Here is a 22,217-nt window from a genome sequence, read left to right on the forward strand (position 1 = left end):
TTTTGGTACTGGTAGTGGGTAGTGGTTTCATTTTGAAACAGGATTTCAGGAAGCCCAAACGGGCCTCAAACTGGCTGTAGTATCCAAGGATGACCCTGAATTTCTAACGCTCCTGTCTCCACCTCCCAAGTACTAGGGTTACAGGCAAGCAACCTCCACGCTCCTCTTTTGTAGTGCTGGGTAAGAAACCTAAGGCACTCAAGATAGGCAGTCTGTCCTACTGAGCGACATCCCAGCTCTCCAGTTTGGGGCTTAGCCCCTCTTTCCCCAGGCCATCACTTGACCAAAAGATACACTTGTTCCCAGCAGGACCCCGGGCTGGGCGTACACCAGGCGCTCAGCCCAAACGCACATGCGTGAAGGAGGCACAGCTAGTGCTGGGGGTGAGGGGGGATAGGATCTACAGGTGTCTCCCAGAATCCCAGGCAAAACTGGGGCGAGGCGAGGGGTGCTGGCAGGCGGAGAGGCTACATGGGCCGCGGCGAATATTGTGTTCAAGTTGCAAACGTTCATAGGCGGCCAAGGTCAGTTCCAGGACAGCAGGGGGCGGGGCTGAGGGCGGGGCTAGGGGCGGCGCCGCGGGCCGGGGACAGTGATGGGCACGCCCCGGCCAGGGCCTCGGCGGGCGCCGGAAGACAAGCGGACAGCGGCAGGTGAGGTCGCCTGGGTCCCTGTTCCCGGGTGCGGCGGGGTACGGTGGAGGGACGACAGGGGCCACGGCTTTGGGAGAAGGGGGCGGTTGCCTAGGATACCCAGCGCTGGCTCGGTAGGACTCGGTTCCCTGCGGTTCCCCGCCCCTAAATCCCCGCTAAGTCTTTCCGGGAACTTGGGGCTCTATAGGGAGCAGGACGCTCAGGGGCAGGCTTGGCAGGCGCGGTCCCGAACCTGGGAGGGTCTCAGACCGAAGGACTGCAGTGTCGGAGCGCAGCGGGGAGACCCTTAGAGAATCTCAGGGCAAGTGAGTGGGGTTGCCCAAGTGATCATCAATTCAGATGCATTGGAGGACCGCTTCACTCTGCTCCCTGCGAAGTCGGGGTCCTGCCAAAACAAGACCAGCTGTGGCTGAATCCACTCGCTCACTCTCTCCTGGCACCCTAAGATCTCTTTGACCCTGGAACTTAAGGGGAGGGTGGGGAGGATTCAACTGTCTTAGGAGCCGAGCCTCCTGTGGGAGAACAGGCGTAGGCAGCTTGGGAAGGGACGGACTTCCAGGTCCTCCCACTCAGCACCTATGCTCCAAGGCATCAGCTTCTAGCACGAGCCTGTGTCTGCTGCCCACACACCCCAAGTGCTCAGCCACACCCTTAGGTGTTCCCCAAGGGGTCTGCATGTCGGCACGGACCCAGGTTGCTTCCTATACACCAGGACAGTGAACCGCAGTCAAGGTCAGGCTGTTCTAGGACCATTTGCCCATAAGTGATAGAACTGGGTCTATCAAGTACTGTAGAGTCAGTGGACCTTGTCTGGTGGTAGATGAAGGTGTACATGCTGGCAGTGGACAGAGATGGGCAGGCCACTTGGGGTGAGGTTTGAGTACAGGAGTGTCTATGATACCAAAAGGAGCACACTTATCCTAGAACCTTCCTCTTGTCTTCATCCTTCCAGTCAGTCCCTTTTAACACTGGATGTAACCCCAAAAGGCTACATTTGGGGGTTCATTCCCCAGCAGCAACCCCCTCTCAGCCTGGTCCCTGGTGTCCAAAGAGGGGAGCCATCAACCTCCCTTCCCCAGTGGAAGAGGGGACATCATAGCCCTGAGTCACACTTCAGTAGCCTTCTGCCTCTTGGCCACTGTGGGGACAAGGCTATTCTGTTGAAATCTTCCTTCTTGTATAAGCCCAGGATGACTCAAATGGCTGTGCAGCGTATTTGTGATTTTTGTGGAGCAAGACAGCAGGATGGTCTCACTTTGGCCTGGGTGTACAGGGCTCCTGTTCTGTGTTGCCTGAGGTTTGACCTCTCGACTGCTATGGTAGGAATGTGTCCCAGGAGATTCCTGAAGGTCTTTTGCCCTGGGATTGGGTTGTATGGCAGAGAAAGCAGGGTTGATAGGCAAGTTCAAGTGCGAACCACATCTGTGTATGTGTGTGTATGTTTTGGGAGATGGGGCAATGGTTAAATTACTTAGGAATTGCTGTACCATTAGGTTTTTTTTAGAGGTGTGGGAGTGGGCAGGGGAACAAGGTCTCATGTAGCCCTTGGCAGCCTCAAATTTACTATGTATCCAAGGCTGGCCTTGAACTTCTGATCTCCTGCCTCTCCGTGGAATGACAAGTGAGCATTATGTGATACTAGGAATCAAACCCAGGACTTGCACGCTAGGCAAGCGCTCCACCAACTGAATGATGCTCCAGCGCTTAAGATTAGTGCAAGCCAACGGTTCTCAACCTGTGGGTTGTGACCCCTTTGGGGGCTTCAAACAACCCTTTCACAGGGGTCACCTAAGACCACCGGAAAACACAGATATTTACATTACACGAGGAACTGTAGTAAAGGGTCGCAGCATTAGGAAGGATGAGAACCAGTGTTTTAAGCGAATATTTCTGAACCCAGTAGTTTTATTGAGATTTTTCTGTGCTTTCTTGCTGGGAGTGACTGAGAAAGTTAAACCCAGAGTTACCCATAGGTCAGCAGTTCTTCCCATGGCCATAGACTAAACTTGGAAACACGGCCACATAAAACCTTGTGCACAGATGTCCATCCGGGTTGGCACTGTTCACAACAACCGTGAAATGAAAACTAAAATGTTGGGCCACCCAAGAGAACGTGGTGTCGTTGTATGATGGTGTTATTTGGCCATGGGAAGGGGGAACACAGACACCATGCAAGTCAGGGAAAGGAACTGGACACAAGAGGGTATATATTGTATGACTCCATTTGCATAAGACATCTAGGGTAGACAGATCTGTAGAGATAAGGTATGCTAGCAGCTGCTGAAGGATTTCTCCAAGACAGGATCTTCGTACATGTTCTAGGCTGGCCTCGAACTTCTGCCTCAGTGTCCCCTGAGTGCTGGGTTTACAGGCATGTACCATCACACCCTGATGAAAGTTTTCTGGATTGATAGTTGTGATTGTTCAATCTGGGAAATATAATAAAACCTGACAATTGACACTTTAGATGGGAACTTTTAAGATTTTATTATTATGTATATAGAAGAGGATGCCAGATCTCATTGCAGATGGTTGTGAGCCACCATGTGGGTGCTGGGAATTGAACTCAGGACCTCTGGACCTCTGGAAGAGCAGTCGGTGCTCTTACCCTCTGAGTCATCTTTCCAGCCCCCGAGATGGGAACTTTTATATGTGAAATCTATTTGGTTAAAGAAATCATAGAGTGATAGACCTATCTTACTAGTTTCCTGTTTGAGATACAGTCTTACTCTACAGCCCTGAAATTCACTATTTAGTTAAGGCTGGCCTTGAACTTACATTGATCCTTCTGCCTCTGCCTCCTAAATTCTGGGATCACAGGTATGATGTACCATCACAGCTAGCTTCCCTGTGCAACGTGTGTGTGTGTGTGTGTGTGTGTGTGTGTGTGTGTGTGTGTGTGTGTGTGTTATAGTTGACATTGGGTACCTTTCCTTGGTAAGTACCCACCTATTTTATTTTTTGAGGCAAGGTCTCACTTTGTAGCCCTAACCTGCCTAGAACTTTCTATGTAGACCAGGCCGGCCTTGAACTTACAGAGATCTGCCTACCTCTGCCTCCAGAGTGCTGGGATTTAAGACTCCATTCCTGGTGCCCTCTTTTTTTTGAGACAGGGTCTCTCCGAACCAGGAGCTCATTGGTTTGGCTAGGCCAGCTGGCCAGTCACCTACAGGGATCTGTTTGTCTCTGCTTACCCAGTGCTAGAGTTACAGGTCCAAACCACAGTGCCCAGCTTTTAGGTGGGTTCTTGGGATACAAACTCAGAGCTTATGCTTGCATGGCAGACACTTTACCCACCAAGACATCTCCACAGCCCTGTCTTACTTTTGAAGCTTAATTATTTTTGCAAAGACAACACATACTTGTTTAGCAATTCAAACAAGAGAAAGCCAAGAAAGAAGGTAGAAGCCCCTTTTTAGCCCACGATTAATGTCCTGGTTCAGGGAACGGGGTCAGGTCTGCTAAAGGGGGAGCGTTCTCCAGTGGCTGACCTTCCCTTTTCCAAAATAGGGTGAAAACCCCACAGGTATGAAATGCAATGCTGCAGGGAAAAGGCAGGGGATGCCAAGCATTGCAGCCATCACAAGTGTGTGTGTGTGTGTGTGTGTGTGTGTGTGTGTGTGTGCATACACCGAGGCACTATGTCTTATTGCTTGTAAATGGGGTGAGGGTCTACAGGTGATGATTCTGTTGCCTGACTTCCAAGGACAAGCCTTTCACTCTTTAAAAATGAATAGGTTGTATGGGGGTGTGTGGGAGTCTCTTCTAGAGTTTCCCATGAAAGGATGTTTCTATGGGTTAATGGAGTCTTCCAATGAATGTTGCCGGCCCAGCCTGGCTGCCATGTTAAGCACACTCAAACACACAAATAGCATTCAATCATTCCATGCATGTATTTGGAGTGACCACAGGGTCTGCATCTAGAAGTGGAGGACTGTGGCCCAGGCCCTGCGTTTTTGGTGGCTGGCCAAGTAGGTCATGGCCCAGCAAAGAGGAGCCTTGACCCACCCCAACACCCTACCGGCTCCGGGGAGGGCAGGCAAGGATGGACAGAGAAGAGCCAAGGACAATTAGTGTGTCCAAGTGTTGGGCAAGGAGCTGGAATGTTCTAGAGAGTTGCTGGCCTCCTATCTCCCAAGTGAGGGTGGCAGAGGTCAGTGGAGGAGAGAGAAGGTTCCAGACAGAGCAGCAGGGAGTGAGAAACGGCCTCCCTTTTCTGGAGGCCAGGGCAGCAGTTTGGCTTTACTGGGTGGGGGCTGGCTCAGTTGAGCATAGCAAAGGTCTGTCTGCTCTTTGGGGAAGCAGCTAGATGAATAAGGAGGAGCGGAGGCATCTGGGACTTTTGGCCAGCCCAGTAGACACTGGCACTCCCTCCTCGCCGGGATGGAGTTCTTAGGAGAGGCAAGGGAGGGTTTGTTGGCCCATCTGGCATGATGGGTTCTTAGTGACGTCTGTGCTGGCCTATCACCTGCTTTCCCCACATTTCTGCCACATGGGCCTTGAACTCCTACTCACTTCTGAACTCACCACTGACTGACAGCCTCGAGGGCGGGACTGGGCCCACACAGAAGGTCCTTTGTGGTCCACCTTCTGACCTTCCCTGTTTGCAGGCCCTGCCTCTGGCTGAGTACCTGTGTCTTCCTGAGTCCTGACTCCCTGGAGATATTCATCTTTTATTCAGTTGGCATAATTAGCCTGCTGAATACTCAGAATTAGCTTTGGGCAACCCTCTGAACAGTCTGAGGAAGAGAGGGAGCTTTGCCTCCTGGGGGATTTGTGGTCTCAGCCCTGTTAGGGACTCAGTTTCCTAATCTGTCAGATGGGTGGAATGCTGGAGCCTTGGTGTATTAGAGGCCACTTAGCCAATGAGAAGTAACTTTAAGTCCCCTCCCACATACCAGCACCAATGAAAGCAGTGTCGGGAGTTACCTTGCAAGAGTGGGAGGATTTGGGAACAGTCCCAGGGGGTTCCATGTCCTGGAATCAATTCTATGTGTGTAAGGGTATGTGTATAGTGCTTCCTATAAGAAAGGGTAAACTGAGGCGGCTAGATCGACAGCTCAGTGGTTAAGAGCACTGGCTGATCTTGGTTGAACTTCAGCTCCATTCCCAGCACCCACAGCTCACAACCACCATCTACAACTCTAGTTCCAGGGTTCCCGACATCCTCTCTGGCCTTCTAGGCACCAAGCATGCATGTGGTGCACAGATGTACAGGCAGGCAAACACAGAAAAAGAAAATAAATCAATTTTAAAAAAGAAAGAGTAACCCGAGGCCCAGAGAAGAGTAGGGTTCCCTCTCTTCAGATGATAGGTGGTCCTCCAGTGCCCCAGCGCCACCCGAGACAGTCCCTGATGGACTGGGACACACTCCCTCACGAAGCTGCTCAGCTGCTTGAGCCTGTACTTCCAGGCTCAGCTTAGCGTGAACTTCCTTCTTTTTGTTCGGGCACACGTGTGTGCAAGCCCTGGAGGTCAGAGGTCAGCCTTGTGTGTCATTTCTCAGGAGCTGGCCACCTTGTGTTTTGAGACAGAGTGTCTCACTTGGACCTAGGTCTCACTCATCCCCCTAGGCTGGCTGTCCAGTAAGCTCCAGGAATCCTCCTGTCTCTGGCACTAGTATCGTAAGTACACATGACTGTACCTGGCCTTTTTTTTTTTTTTTTTTTTTTTTTTTTTTAATGCAATGCTCAGTAACTAACAGCATTTGCTGATCTTTTTTTTTTTTTTTTTTGAGACAGTGTTTCTCTGTGTAGTTTTGTGTCTTTCCTGGAACTCACTCTGTAGACCAGGCTGGCCTCGAACTCACAGAGAGTTCCGCCTGCCTCTGCCTCCTGAGTGCTCGGATTAAGGGCATGCAGCAAGACATTTTTTTTTTTTTTAAATGGTCTTTATGTAGCCTAGACTGGCTTTGAACTTGCTATATATCTGAGGGTCACCTTGAACTCCCAATCTCTCTGCCTCTACCTCCCAAATGCAGGGGTTATAGGCATGGACCACGCTGTCCCTGACTTCCTTCCTTCTTTCTAATGTCCCCCAAATGTCATTATTGGCCCACAGAGTAGCGGGGCCCCTCTGGCTGCTTTCTGTAGCTTTTTGTCCTTGGTGTCACCCTAGAGGTCCCTTCCTAGGACTTGGCCCAGGCTGGAGGAGTCTGATGTCCTTTGGTCTTAGACAGTACCACCCAACAACCCTTCTCCTGCTGTATAGGTCTCAGCTGGAAGGACTCGGCCCTCATATGGATGGGTGGCTCTTTCTGCACTGGCAAGCCCTTGGGCTGTCTCAAGGCCACATGTATGTTCATCTGCGGGGTTCATTTGAGCTGGAGACATTGGGGCAGACCCCAGGATACTGCAAGTGGCCCTGACAGCCTCGTGCAGGTGCTGGGGGTTGTCCAGGTACCTGACATCTGCTGTTATCTCTGGGCTGAGCAGTTCTGTGTCTAGTGACTTGACAGCCACTTTCCTCTGCCTTAGATCCTCAACATCCAGCTCTGGGCCAAAGGTTTTGGAGTTTTCGCTCCGGAGGCTCAACCCAGGTTTACTCTCAGTCTGCTGGGAACTGGGTAGCCTGCCCCAGTCCAAGTGGTGGGTCTCAAACTTAGGCCACGCCCACTGCAGCCACACTCCTCAGAGGACCACCCTTTTGTCTCTCCTCTCAGCCTCCCTCAGGGCCTTGCTCTCCCCTTTCAGCACCGGGTCTACCAGATAGCTAGTGCTTTTCTACCCCACACCACCCCCACCTTCTTTCTCACTGCAGACAGTCATTGAGATTTTTCCCAGCAGGTTTCCTCTCTGACCTCCAGGTCTTGGGTCATACCCTAGATGTCCTTGGGGTAAGGGGTGTTGCTGCTTTGGAGTGACCTATCCCATGGCGGGCTCCTCCCCTATTGTCTCAGTCTGTTTGTGGCGTTTCTACAGACTGCTGCAGACTGGATAATTTATAATGAGCAGAAAATTGTTGGCTCATGGCTCTGAAGGCTGGGAAGTTCAAAGTCAAGGAGCCACCCTCTGCCAAAGGTCTTCCTGCTGCACCTTTCCATGGGGAAGGCAAGGAAGAACAAGTACTTGAAGCCTCAGGGACTCGCTTCTCAAAATTACATATATATATTATATATATTTTGTGCGTGTGTGCATGTGCACATGAGTGCACTTGTCAGGGTGCATGTGTGGAGGTCAGAGGTCAACTTTCAAAAGTTGATTTTCATCATGTGAGAGCTGGGGATTGAACTCATGTCGGCAGGCTTGGTGGCAGGCACCTTTACCAGCTAAACCACCTTACTCACCTCAGTGATTTTTATATTTAGCATGAATCCATTCATAGGTGGGACTTTCATGACCTAAGCAGCTCCCAGAGGGGCCACCTTTACACTGTCACATTGGAGAGTATGTTTCCGGTGTGTGCTTTTTAGAAAACACATTCGATGGGTTGGGGATTTAGCTCAGTGGTAGAGCACTTGCCTAGCAAGTGCAAGGCCCTGAGTTCGATCCTCAGCTCAAAAAAAAAAAAAAAAAAAAAAAAAAAAGGAAAACACATTCGAACCATAATAACATCCTGTGTCGCAAGACGCTTATCATACTCTGTCAATGGTGCTCTTTAACCTCGGGTTCACATTGGTGACCTAGGCCCCTAGCATAATCTCACTGCAGTGTCTGCTTAGCATGGGAATGACAGGCTTTTCCTTTAGCTGTGGCTTTGTCTGGTTCCCAACAGGCAAGGCTACCATTTCTTGTTCACCTACCTACCTGCGCAACTTCCTATACAGCTTTTGTTCCCCACCCCATCTTTTGATGTTCTAAACTCTTCTTTTTAAAAGAATATTTGAGTAATAAGTGATAATTATTATTGTATGGATATGCTATTGTTGAGGGTATTATTTATTTAAGTAATAGTTATTGTATATGTATGATATTTAAGTAATAGTTATATTGTATATGTATGATATTGTTGGGGGGCATGCACTTCTGGGAATCGTTTCTCTCCTTCCACCAGTTTCTGGGGATCAAACTCGGGTGATCAGGCTTGTACACTTTTGCTGAGGCGTCTTGCTGGCCTAAGCTCTGTTTCGGTAAGGGTAGGGGCCATGCCTATCTGTCTGATCACGTGATCGGCAACAACAGCGTGCTTTGTTCATGTATGTTGAGTAGACACTGCTCCCTCTTTGGAAATCTTTGATGATGTGTATTTAGGCAAAGCAAATTGAAGGACGGTTTTGATAATTGTGGCTTTCGGTTTACAGAACAGCTCCAGGGGGGTGTTTTTGATGGGGTGAGAGCAGGCTGCCCCTTCTTCTTTGAATTTCATTGTCCACGGGTTGTAATTTCATGAGTGAAAGATGAATACTCTGGGGCTGGGGGGATAGTATAACGTTTAAAGTGCCTGCCACACGAGTGTGATGTCTGAGTCTGGATACTCAGTCCCCAATAAATGCCAAGTGCTCCTGCCAGCCCAACTGTAATTCTATCTCTAGAAAGGCAGAGAATCAAATTAGTTAGCTCTGGGTTCCATCACGAGACCCTGGCTCAGTAAATAAGGGGCAGAGCGGAGCACCTGAGGAGGATGCCTGATGTCAGCCTGTCTCTTGCCCCAGGCACCCCTGCCTTCCCATTCCCCTGAACTGAATGTAGTCTCTCCCGCCAGCCCAGCAGTGCCAAGTTCAAGATGGGGTCCCAGGTCTCGGTGGACACGGGAGCTGTGCACGTGGTGATCGTGGGCGGAGGCTTTGGAGGGATAGCGGCCGCCAGCCAGCTGCAAGCGCTGAATATCCCCTTCATGCTGGTGGACATGAAGGATTCCTTCCACCACAATGTGGCAGCCCTCCGGGCCTCTGTGGAAAGTGGTGAGTCAGTCCTTTGAGAGCACGGTCTTTTCACTGTTATGGGTTATGATGCCAGGGCTGTGGGGCATTTTCTCCATTTAGGGCACTGGTCTTAAGCATATCCTATAAAAAAGTCCCAGGGTGGGGCTGGAGAGATGGCTCAGAGGTTAAATGCACCGACTGCTCTTCCAGAGGTCCTGAGTTCAATTCCCAGCAGCCACATGGTGGCTCACAACCATCCATAATGAGATCTGGCACCCTCTTCTGTATAATAAATAAATAAATAAATAAATAAATAAATAAATAAACAAACAAACAAACAAACAAACAAACAAATCTTTAAAAAAAAGAAGTCCCAGGGTAAGAGTTTAGGTTCTTTGGAGGACCAGACAGGCACTTCAGGGCAGAGTGGACACTTGAGTATACCCCACTGGCCTGGCTGTGGCCACGAGCACCCTTGTGGGTATGTGGGGCTTGGTCAGAGTTTCAGCCCTATTCAACCTCATGACATTTTCTTTGTCCATTGCCAGGGTTTGCCAAAAAGACATTCATTTCTTACTCAGTGACCTTCAAGGACAACTTCCGCCAGGGCAAAGTGGTTGGCATAGACCTGAAGAACCGTACAGTGTTGCTCCAGGGCGGTGAGGTGAGTGTGTGAGGCCCAAGAGGAACCATCTGTGGGCTCCAAGACCTGTTTTCTGCTTCACAGCACATTTGTTTGTTTTTTTCGAGACAGGGTTTCTCAGTGTAGTTTTGGTGCCTGTCCTGGATCTCACTCTGTAGACCAGGCTGGCCTTGAACTCACAGAGGCCCACCTAGCTTTGCCTCCGGAGTGCTGGGATTAAAGGCATGTGCCACCACCACCTGGCTTTCACAGTACATTCTTTGTGACAAAGGCTTGGTCACAGCAGACACAAGCAGATGGTGGCTGGGACTGCCCGAGTCTTTCCTACATGCCAGGCACAGTCCCGAGCCTTTACATAAGTGTCGTTCTTTGGGAGTGATAGGTGGAGGGTTCTAAAATATCCAAGAGAGGCATTGGGGATGTGGGCTCAGTTGGTAGAGTTCTTCTTGCCTAGTGTGCATGAGGCTTGGGTATGTTCCTCAGCACTGAGCACGGTAGTATATGCCACGTAATCCCAGTTCGGTTGGAGCTGGAGGCAAGAGGTTAGAAGTTCAAGGTCATCCTTGGCTACATAGCTGGGCTATATGAGACCCAGTCTCAAAAACAAAAATCCAGAAGGTTCCAAACTAACTCTACACTGGAGATGTGAGTCCTGCTTATTGCTCTCTCCCAAGCAGTTTCCAGTTCCTGGCCCCTTCGCTGGTTAGCTCTACATCCCATGCTCTCTTGCTTCCTTAGGTAATACTTGGCTCCTGGTACCTTATATGCCTCCCATTAGTGTGGTATTTTCTCTTCCTCCTCCCACTTGGGCTCTTGGCTGTGCAGAGCTATGGGGAGAGGTGGACCAGAGTTGCCTCATAAACCCAACCCCAGGCTCCTCTTTTCTGCAATGCTCCCTGGCCCCTTGGTGTTCAGCTGTTGGAGGCGGAGGCCCAGTCCTTCATCTCTGACTGGGTCTCACATTTCTCTTTCTTCTCTTCTATAGGCCTTGCCCTTCTCACATCTCATCCTGGCCACAGGCAGCACTGGGCCCTTCCCTGGCAAGTTTAACGAGGTGTCCTGCCAGCAGGCAGCCATCCAGGCCTACGAGGACATGGTGAAGCAGGTGGGCCACACTGATGGGTGTGGGACAGGGTGGGCAGGCCAGAGCGCAGTGGGCTACACTCGGAGCTGGAGCAGGGAGACTGTGTGGGATGACCTCACAGCTGCCTCAACAGCTGGGGAGCAGCCGAGAGTTGCTAGAGAGAGATTTTCCCAGAGGAGGCCTCAGACCTGAATTCCTGTGTGTGTTGGGCTGGGTGTGTCTCTGGCTGGTCCATTCGTCACCTCTTCATATCCACATGCCTCCCACTCCACCTGCTTTGTTCGGTACAGCCCACCTAGCTCCATGCTCCCAGTTTCCCCAGGGATCCTGTGAGGTAGGGGGGAGGCCCATCTGGAGCCCAAATGTGGACAGAGCTCTGCCCTTCTTTGGCCAGGGCCTCCCTCCCCCTCCAGAGGCTGAACCACCGTGTGGGCGTGTGGGTGTGTTTCATGGTCCCTTCTTCTTCTTCAGATCCAGCGCTCGCAGTTCATCGTGGTGGTGGGAGGTGGCTCCGCAGGAGTGGAGATGGCGGCAGAGATAAAAACTGAGTACCCCGAGAAGGAGGTGAGGTGGCCCCTTGGCTAGGAACTCTCAGCAGTCAATTTCCTTCCTTCCTTCCTTCCTTCCTTCCTTTCTTCCTTCCTTCCTCCCTCCCTCCCTTCCTCCCTCCCTCCCTCCCTCCCTCCCTCCCTCCCTCCTTCCCTCCCTCCCTCCTTCCCTCCCTCCCTCTCTCCCTTCCTTCTTTCGAAAATCTGTACCTATATAGTCTTTGTGTGTGTGTACCTGCACATGCACACATGCCATGGTGTGAGTCAGAGGATAACCTGCGGGAGTCAGTTCTCTCCTTCCACCCTGTGTACCCTGGGTTTCGAACTCATGTCATCATGCTAGGGGCAGGCACCTCTCCCTTCACCCGTCTTGCTACCCCAGCAACATCAGAACTTTGCTCAGGTCCCTGGAGGCTGGAGCCCCACGTGCATAAGCAGAGCGTTTTCCGTTTTGTACTAAAAGCAATTCCACGTGCAATTATTCCACACAGGGAGAAGAGCCTTGTACTTTTAGGCTCCTGGCTGTAGGGAGTTCTGAATGTGGGGAGAGGAGGACCACATTCTCAAGAAGCCCTCACGAACCCAACCTCCCATGTCTCTCCTTCAGGGTTAAGGTCCTTGGGATGAGGACTGGATGTTCTTTGGTGACCTCTTTTTACCGTGACGTTTCCTTTTTATGTTTGATTGGCAGCCCTTGCCCCGGACAGCCGCATGGCGGTCCAAACCCGTGGCACTGGGAGAGCTGCCCACACTGGGGAAGGACTGATCCTCAGTTCCTTGGAAGGGTGGCAACAGCCTGCCCTGATTTTTCTAATGCTGGAGAGATAGGAACCTGCCTGGGACCTTAGAGAGAGAGGGGTGTCTAAGCTCCCTGAGCGGCGAGAGCTGAATGATCGTTGTAGTGATGGGTTCTGAAGTCCCCGGCTTTCTGGTACCTCATGTGGGTCATGTGAGTCAGCCTCTTCGAACCACAAAGAGCCTGTGAACAGCACTCTGCTCCCTGAGGAGAGAGGGTCGGCTTCAACAAGGAAAATCAATCCGGGATAATTTAATTATATTCTTACTGTCTGACAAATGGTTGGAAATTATGGTGACTGATGGATGTAGTTAAAGGATTCATTTTGATTCATGAGTGCTGCGTAGGGAAAGCCAACCCTCCCCTGCTTGTTCTCGGTGCTTCTGTGGATGAGAAGAGTGAGTCTCTTCCAACACTGACTGATCGTACCGACGCCAGTGACCAGTGGAGTGTCCCACAATGCAGTTCAACTCCAACGCTGCCTGGAATTGGCACCTGCACCATAGATCAAGGGCTCAGACCCATAAGGCTGCTCCCATCTCAGATGACAGTGGAGTAGTAGGTCCCTGGTTAAATAACACTCTGACCCAGCTGTAAATGGAAAGTCCCTCCTATCCGGCTTTACAGACCCCAGAGATACAGCTTGCTTACCATTGCTGACTTACCTTATCACAAAGGCTGCTTCCAAGGACACAGATGGTGCTAGAGAGATGGCCCAGTGGTTAAGAGCTCATACTGCTCTTGCAGAGGACCCAGGTTTGGTTCTCAGCATCCACATGTGGGGCTCACACCACCTGTAACTCCAGCTCCAGGGGATATAATGCCCTCTTCTGGACTCGATAGGAACTGCACTCATGTGCACATATCCACATACAGACACATATAAATGTAACTTAAAAAACTAATAAAAAAAACTTTTAAAGGACATATATGAACAGCCAGACAGAGATCCCAAACACAGGGCCTTCTTTCTCCCTGGAGTTGGGTGTGCCATCTGGCCATGTTCATACATGTAGAGGCTCTCCAAGTCCCGCTGGGAGTTTTTGAAAGCTGTAGCATTTAGGCATGATGGACTGTGGAACTCCATCTCTGGCTCCCCTCTGCCTCCCGCGGGATTGGGGCAGGGGCTGGGAGCTCCCATCATCAGGTTGAATGACGCGCCTGTCACCCAGGAAATTCCAAGGCATTGGTAGTTTTGTCACTCAGAGAATTACAAAGCTTGCAGAAGCTCTGGGTTAGGAATCAGGGTCAAATATCAGAACAGGCAATTCTTCCAGCCCTGGAAGGGCTGAAGAGCCCTGTGTCAGCAGCCAGGGACAGACTGGAATTCTTGTCATGTCCCAGGGATAGAGTGTGTCTGAAGTAGTATATTTCCACCAACTCAGTGTAAGATCTATGTTGTAGTGATAGGCATGTAAGAGCGCTGTACCCACCTATCGTGGGATTGGCGATAAAGTTACCTCCTTTAACATATTTTTATTTAGGGCTGAGCATAGTAGCACACACCTTTAATCCCAGCATGTGGGAGGCACAGGCAAGAGGATCTCTGTGAGTTCTAGGCCAGCCTGGTCTAGATATCAAGTCCCAGGACAGTCAGGACTGCGTAGAACAGTGATCCTCAACCTTCCTAATGCTGTAACTGTTTAATACAGTTCCTCATGCTGTGGTGACCCCCCGACCATAAAATTATTTTAGCTGCTACTTCATAACAGTAATGTTGCTACTGTTTGAATTGTAAGATATTTCTGATGGACTTAGGTGACCCCTGTGAAAAGGTAGTTCGACCCCCACAAAGGGCTTGTGGTCACAGGTTGAGAATCACTGATGTAGAAAGACCCTGTCTCAAAAAACAAAAATAATTTAATTTTTTTAAATGTACTTTAGTGTGTGTGGCGCACGCCACATTCTGCTCTCTATGAGGAGGTGAGAGGACAGTTGTAGGAGTTGGTTGTCTCCTTCTACCAAGTGGGGTCAAACTCAGGTTGCCAGGCTTGATGCAGTCACCTTAGCTGCCGAGCCATTGTGCCAGCCCTCCTGTAACATACGGTCTTGTCCATCATTGCACAGTTCCTGAGTGGGACGAGTGGACTCTGGCGAGTCTCGGGGAGATGTCGGATCCGAGTGTCAGAGATGGGATTTCAAGCCAGTCAAATTCCCCCACTTCCCTCTTTTCCTCCTCTTCTCTCCCCCTTCTTCACTCTTCCTCTGAGACTTTGCATGTGCTAGGCAAGCATTCTGCCCATAAGCTACGTCTCCTGCCCTCCTTTTATTTTATTTTTATTTTCGAGACAGGGTCTCTCTGTGTAGCCCTGGCTGTCCTAGAACTCACTCTGTAGACCAGGCTGGCCTCGAACTCAGAGTTCTGCCCGCCTCTGCCTCCTGAGTGCTGGGATTAAAGGCGTGTGCCACCACTGCCCAGCCTCTTTTTACTTTTTGAGACAGGGTCTGACTCGGTTGCCAGTTGGTCTGGAATTCACTCTGTAGCTCAGCCTGGTCTAGAACCTGAAATCCTTCTCCCTCAGCCTCCATAGAAGCTGAGATTATAGGCCTGTGTCACCAGGCCAGAGAGGCAGCCTGACCTGGACGGTGGTCACGATCTGCCTCCACGCCTTCATGCTGAGACAGCAAGTGGACATGCCCGTGAGGCTAATTTTAGAACTAGCGTTAGTGTTGCACTCAGCCTGGTATTGGGTTGGAATGCCAGCAGATTATATACTGATTATACAATTGTACATCCCCGAAAGAATTGTCCATTTGCCTGAGGTGAGGTGTGGGTTTGTGCGGTGGCACATGGGGGGGGGGTCCTCTGGTTTAGGGGTACTGAGTACTGAGTACTGAGTACCGAGAGGTTGGCTGGAGCCCGGAACGACTGTGGAGAGTTTCTCCGATGCTCAGTTTCCTCAGTATTACACGGAGGTAGGGGAAGAGACTCCAGGCTTCCCTCTCAAGCCCTGTGGTTTTTGTCTGTTTGTTTCTGTTCCAGGTCACTCTCATCCACTCCAGAGTGCCCTTGGCGGACAAGGAGCTCCTCCCTTGTGTGCGGCAGGAAGTCAAGGAGATCCTTCTCCGGAAGGGTGTGCAGCTGCTGTTGAGTACGTTTGGTTTTGATGTCTCTGTGGAGGGGAACAGGCGTGTAATTTGAGGCATTGAGTGTGGCTCTTTTTCTTTTTGATTTTTTTTGAAACAAGGTTTCTCTGTGTAGCCCTGGCTGTCCTGGAACTCACTGGAACTCTCTACCTTGCCTCCCAGCACTCCATCTGCCTCTGCCTCCTGAATGCTGGGATTAAAGGCTTATGCTGCCACCACCCTACTTTTTGAGTGTTTTTTTTGTTTGTTTGTTTGTTTGTTTTGTCCAGAGCAAGAGATGACACTTGGGTGTCACCTCCATGTTTTGTGCAGAAGGCTGTGTGGCAGTTGCTGCGAAAGCCTCTCAGCTGTCACAGCCCCTGTGGTAACTGGTCACTGAGGACAGGAAGCACTTTGTTTTCAAACAGGTTCCCTCACTTTCTCTGCCTTTTGCCATCCATCTATCCATCCACCCATCCATCCATCCACCCATCCATCTATCCATCCACCCATCCATCCATCCATCCACCCATCCATCTATCCATCCACCCATCCATCCATCCATCCATCCATCCATCCATCCATCCATCCATCCATCCATCCATCCATCCACCCATCCACCCATCCACCCATCCATCCACCCATCCACCCATCCACCCACCCACCCACCCACCCATCTATCCATCCACCCACCCACCCACCCATCCATCTATCCATCCATTCATCCACCCATCCATCCACCCACCCACCCATCCATCTATCCACCCATCCATCCATTGCTGGGGATGTCTTTCTGTATGCTGTGATGGTGTTGCTTTGATGGATTGATAAATAAAATGCTGATTGGCCAGTAGCCAGGCAGAAAGGCTAGTGTAGCAGGATAAAGAGAGAAGAAAATTCTGGGAAGTGGAAGGCTGAGAAGAGATGCTGCTACCATGAGAAGTTAGATGTAAAGTACCAATAAGCCACAAGCCACATGGAAACTTATAGATTAATAAAAATGGGTTAATTTAAGATATAAGAACTAGATAGCAGCTGGGCAGTGGTGGCGCACGCTTTTAATCCCAGCACTCGGGAGGCAGAGGCAGGTGGATCTCTGTGAGTTCGAGGCCAGCCTGGTCTCCAAAGCGAGTTTCAGGACAGGTACAAAGCTACACAGAGAAACCCTGTCTCACCCCCCCCCCAAAAAAAAAAGAACTAGATAGCAAAAAGCCTGCCACGGCCATACAGTTTATAAGTAATATAAGTCTTTGTGTGTTTACTTGGGTCTGAATGGCTACAGGGCCTGGCAGGACTGGAGAAATCTCCAGCTACAATCCATCCATCCATCCATCCATCCATCCATCCATCTCTTAAAATAATTTTTATGTGTGTGGATGTTTTGCCTGTGTACATGTTTATGTACTGTCTATGTGCCCAGTGCCTATGGAGGCCAGGAAAGGGTATTAGATCTCCTTGACCTAGAGTTACAGATGGTTTTCACCCTCTATTTGGATGTTAACCACCAAATCTGGGTCCCCTGGGGAGAGCAGCCAGTGCTCTTAACCACTGAGCCCTCTCTCCAGCCCCCCCCTTTTTTTCCTTACATTTTTGAGAGAGTATCTCACGTAGACCAGGCTGGCCTTAAACTGTGGCACCCAGGAGGATTTTGAACTTGTAATCCTCCTGCCTCCATTTCCAGGGCACTGGCACACACACCATGCTTCGTTTTTGCAGTGCTGGGTCTAGAACTCAGGGCTTTCTGCATGTTTTGCAAGTATGTGCCAACTGAATGCTTTCTCTGCTTTCTTGTCTGTGCTGTGCTGGGGGCCTTCTGCTTGGGCAGGACAGGCAAGCTGCCATCCAGAGAAGGAAGGGGCCTTCTGTTGAGTAGTGTTTCCTAGAACTTGGGAAGCTTGGCTTCGCTTCCCTCCAGCAACTTCCTGGAACTTTCCTCCAGATGGATCCCCTGGGGACAAGATGTCCACATTCTGTTGCTTGGGGATGAAGCAGGAGAGTGGACTGAGGGGAGAGTCACAAGGGGAGTAATTACTTTCCCCACTGTTTGCCTTGGTGTCGGCCCGGCCTCTGCCAGCTTCCTGTCGTGATACCCTCCACAGGTGAGCGGGTGTGCAACCTGGAGGACCTGCCTCTCAATGAGCACCGGGAGTACATCAAGGTGCAGACAGACAAGGGCACAGAGGTGGCCACCAACCTGGTGATTGTGTGCAACGGGATCAAGATTAACAGCTCTGCCTACCAAAGTGCATTCGGTGAGTGGGTGGCCCAGCCGCAGATGCTCCCTAGACAGGCCTCCCCTGTCTCTGGCATTCGGAGACACCCCACAGTCCCTTGCCACCTGAACCAGTACCCTCTGCCTCCTCCCATTATCCCGTTAGATCATTAGATCTTGAACTTTAAATTCAGGTGAGGGGCCTCACCTGCCCAGCTGGGAGGCCAGGAACTTCCAAGGTAAGGGCTTCCCCCTAGTGGCGAGAGGTGGGAGTGGGCTTCAGAGAGGTGGGAACGGGCTTCAGAGAGGCTAGAACAGCCTCTTTTCCAGACACTTTCCAAGAGGAAGCCGAGGAACTCCCAGGGCAGGCTTTTCCCATCCACAGGTGTGCTGCTCTCTGCAAATCCAGACCCAAGCATCAGGCTACATCAGTTCCAGACCTCCATTTGCAGGAGTGGGAACCATAACATGGCCTCATCCCTTAAAGCTCAGTATTTAGATTCCAGAGGGACAGACAGACAGCGGATTGATGCGTGTCTAAGCATCTACATACGAGAGTATCACTCAGTGTCCAAGCCCCATGATTGCTTTGCATCCCCAGGGACCTGTCACCCACTGCTGAGCGCTCTTCCCTGATCAGTCTCTGTCGGGTCCAGTAGGAAGTTAGTTTTCAATCTGGAAGGCAAGCAGTCCACAGGGGCAGTGGGGCAGAGCACCCAGAGTTTAACATCTCATTATTCAAATGCATTTTCAGAGATAAGTTCTTTCCCTGAAGTCCCTTTAGGGAAGCTGTTTGTTGTTTAGGAAAGGCCCGCATCTATTTTTAAATTCCGTCGTCTGTCCCAAAGGCAGTTAAAAACTTAAAAAGCCAGGGGACTTGCAAAGAGCTCTCTGTTTTGTATGAGGAGGCGTTCCCGGGCTCTGCCTCTCTCTGTTCTTGTGGGTCAGTCCTGCCTTGGTAGGCAGGGTCTTGGATGGGGACTTCAGGCGGGATGACAGCAGGTGGGAGTGTCGTTTCTTAGCACACATCTCTGAAGTGATTGGACCCACACCCAAGACTCATCCCGTTGTTCCGGAGGCTACTTACCATGCTCACCCAGGCTGCTTTGGTGTCATCTTGCCCAGCAGAGACTAGACTGGCCAGCAATGGTGCTCTGAAAGTGAACGAGTTCCTCCAGGTGGAAGGTTACAGCAATATTTATGCCATTGGTGACTGTGCCGATGTTAAGGAGCCCAAGATGGCCTACCATGCTGGCCTGCATGCCAACGTTGTCGTGGCCAACATTGTCAACTCCATGAAGCAGAGACCCCTCAAGGCCTACAAGCCAGGTAGGGAAATCTTGGGGCACTTTACAGTTGTTGAAGTTTGGGATTAGATGTGAGGAAGGCTTTGGGGGCTGTAAGATGACTCACCACTGGACTGCAGGTCACAGCACAGAGTCTCTTTAAAAGCAAACGTGTCTGGGGCTGTAGCTCAGTGGGAGAGTTCTTGCTTGGCATGCTGAGGCCCTGGCTTTCATCTCCAGCATTGCTAACAACAGAGGCCGGGGACATGGCTCAGATGGTAAGTACATACAAGGAAGACCCTAGTTTGAGGCTTAGAATAGGCCTCAAACCTGGGCCTCATGGTCAGTAAAAGATCCAGTGTTTAAAACAAAAATGGTAGCGGGCGGTGGTGGCGCGGCGCACACTTTTAATCCCTGCACCCGGGAGGCAGAGGCAGGCGGATCTCTGGGAGTTCGAGGCCAGCCTGGTCTACAGAGGGAGTTCCAGGAAAGGCGCAAAGCTACACGGAGAAACCCTGTCTCAAAAACAAAACAAAACAAAACAAAAACAAAACAAAACAAAAAACAAAAAAAACCCAAAAAAACCAAAAAACAAAACAAAACAAAAAATGGTGAATGTCACCTGAAGAATGACAGCCCAGATTGTCCTCTGGTCTCAGCATGTACCCACACACACGCACACACGCACACACGCACACACATGCACGCGTGCACCAGATATCTCACTTGCTTTCTTAAAAGGCACGCATGGCTGCCTGTGGCATCTGAAGGCTTCAGGGCTGCATCCCTCAAGCATCATCTTGCCTTGTGTGTCTGCCTCCTAGGTGCACTGACGTTCCTCCTGTCCATGGGCAGAAACGATGGCGTGGGCCAGATCAGTGGCTTCTACGTAGGCCGCCTCATGGTGCGGCTGGCCAAGAGCAGGGACCTCTTCATCTCCACAAGCTGGAAAACCATGAGGCAGTCTCCACCGTGACAGGGAGAGGCTGTGTGGGAGTCGAGGTACCGCTTGGAGGGGTGACAGACTGTTGACCAAGGACACCCTCCTGACAGGTGCCAAGGGCAGAAGCTCTTTGCCCCGGATCATGGTGTCAGTCGTGTGCTGGCTGGAAAGATAACTTTATAAAGCCCCAAATGAGAACAGAGAGTAAAGGAGGGAAGACATTAAAAAAGAAAAAAAAAAAAAAAAGCCCTAGAAGATTCATTCTGGGTTTGGAAGGTCTGCTTGCAGCTGTGCTAGCGGAAGGGGCTTGGGGAGGCAGAGGCAGCTTTTTGTATTGTAAGATTCTGTCTGCGGGTCTGGGTGTGCACGGGAATGCACAGGGCTTTGGGTGTAGTGTGCAGCGCTCCTGTTGGGCAGAGCTGGGCTCCTGGAGCGGGCATCCTGTCTGAAGTCTAGTAAATAGAGCCCACAGCATGAGAGCAGCTGAAGAAAGAGGTCTAGGGCGGGGAGATGGTCTGCACCTAGAGTCTCTCCTCACTCGGGGTAGGGAAGCTTGTAGATCCCACAGTGAGTAGGGGATTAACAGGGACCTCATTTTATTCTCCCAAACTTAACAGTATCTGTACTCTATCCTCTTTCTCCCGTCTCCCCCTTCTCTCCCTTTCTTCCTCCCTCCCCCCATCAACGCCCCTCTCTCTCCAGAGTGTGTCTACATTATTCCGATTGGCTTTGAACTCCTGAGCTCAAGTAATGCTCCTGCCTCAGCTTTTCTAATACCTTGGGACCTCCTTTAACTTTCATGAGCCTTTATCTCTGTTTTCATTGGACTGTAGGCCACAGGGACATTGACAAAGGGTTACACAGAATTCTCCTCTAGCTGTTCCAGCTGTTGCTGAGATCGCTCCCCAGGCTGAGGGAGAGATAAGCAACACCTGCCCCTTCTCCTAAGGTCCCAAACTGAGGCACGAATCTGTCAAACTTTACTCTGGGGAACCATGAGTTTACTGGGGTTCCTTACATAGTATCTGAGGGGTGTGAGTGCATCTCCCTAACAGGCCAAACCTGGGAACCTTTAACCAGCAGGGATGAGGGCTTCCTGGCGATGGGGCAGCATAAATGGAGCACCTCTCTCCTAGCCTTTCCCGGCCTATATGCTCTAGCCCCTCTGGGCCACATGTAATTAAGTCAGCGCTGCACACAAGAGGTGGTTGGGGGCTGCTGGGTGCACAGGTGAGGGTCTCCTGCCTCCCCACCACTCCATGAGGGGATAAAAAGTCAACAAGGCCAGCTGGGACAGTCCTTTTAAAAGAGGAGCAGCTGAAACTGCCCCCCCCCCCCATGACAGTTGCTTGGCTCTTGAGGACAGTCATTCAAACACTATCCTAGCAAGGTGAGGGACTAAGGGAAACCCATTTTGCCACTACCATAGGAATCCCAGGAAGGAGACCCGTAACTTGAGGAGGATACTAGCTGCTTGATCTTCAGAGATCAGATGGGCATCTGTGGATGTTTGCTAGTGATTTCCAGGTTATCACTGCAGGCTGCTGCTGCTGGGGGGGGGGGTGGGGTGGGAGGCCATGCTGCTGATTTCCTGGCCAGCTCCTGTCACTTGGGCCCTCATTGGCCATCATATCTACTACAGATTGCTAAGGTACATGAATGACTTCTTTATCCAAGTGAGCTTGTCTAGAAGGGAAGAGCCAGTTGTGCATGGCCTAAGTTAAGTGTCTATGGCAGAGGAGACTGCGAGGCCACTCCGGTAGATTCAGGCATGACCCTCTCCACCCTGCCTCTTCCTGCTTGCTTTTGGCCTTGGCCTCTGGTTATGGATGGCAGAGTCCTTGACCAGTCTCCCTGGCGCTTCCAGTCCATCCCCCTTTGGATTATGGCTAAGGTCTATTCCGTTTAGTTGCACAGGCTGCAGCTGAGACTTGAGTCTCTCCCCCAGAGAATGATGATCCATTGGCAGTTTTGTGCCCAGCTCGACTGTTTGTGGATACTAGAAAGCAGACTCGCCCTCTCTGAAGGTAAGACCAGCCACCCGCAGGAAGCCTGCCGTGATGTTGGCTGACCTTAGAGAGCATGCTGAGACTCTTCAGTGACCCGCCTTGTGCAGTTTCTTTACAACACTCTAGAAGAATCTACCTGTGGAGACACAGTTTCCCAAGAGGAGGAACTATGGTAAT

At 50.9% G+C, this 22,217-nt stretch overlaps 1 protein-coding gene across 8 annotated transcripts; it reads left to right on the plus strand.

The window, feature by feature from the left end:
- Nucleotides 1-424: 424 nt before the first annotated feature.
- Nucleotides 425-22,170, plus strand: Aifm2 (apoptosis inducing factor mitochondria associated 2). 8 transcript variants are annotated; one of them, XM_036168050.1, is made up of 10 exons: nucleotides 425-524; nucleotides 9,299-9,492; nucleotides 10,002-10,117; nucleotides 11,082-11,201; nucleotides 11,652-11,744; nucleotides 15,508-15,616; nucleotides 17,690-17,842; nucleotides 18,928-19,131; nucleotides 19,913-20,090; nucleotides 21,941-22,170. In XM_036168050.1, the coding sequence occupies exons 1-9, from the start codon at nucleotides 472-474 to the stop codon at nucleotides 20,062-20,064; spliced, it is 1,194 nt and encodes a 397-aa protein (XP_036023943.1). In that variant the 5' UTR covers nucleotides 425-471; the 3' UTR covers nucleotides 20,065-20,090; nucleotides 21,941-22,170. The 8 variants fall into 8 exon arrangements, with proteins under 8 accessions (XP_036023943.1, XP_036023945.1, XP_036023942.1 ...); XM_036168052.1 differs by having other exon boundaries at nucleotides 21,980-22,170; XM_036168049.1 differs by lacking the exon at nucleotides 21,941-22,170 and having other exon boundaries at nucleotides 426-524; nucleotides 19,913-20,275.
- Nucleotides 22,171-22,217: the final 47 nt, after the last annotated feature.

The sequence above is a fragment of the Onychomys torridus genome, chromosome 18, assembly GCF_903995425.1.
Source record: "Onychomys torridus chromosome 18, mOncTor1.1, whole genome shotgun sequence".
In the NCBI taxonomy this organism is placed as follows: Eukaryota; Metazoa; Chordata; class Mammalia; order Rodentia; family Cricetidae; genus Onychomys; species Onychomys torridus.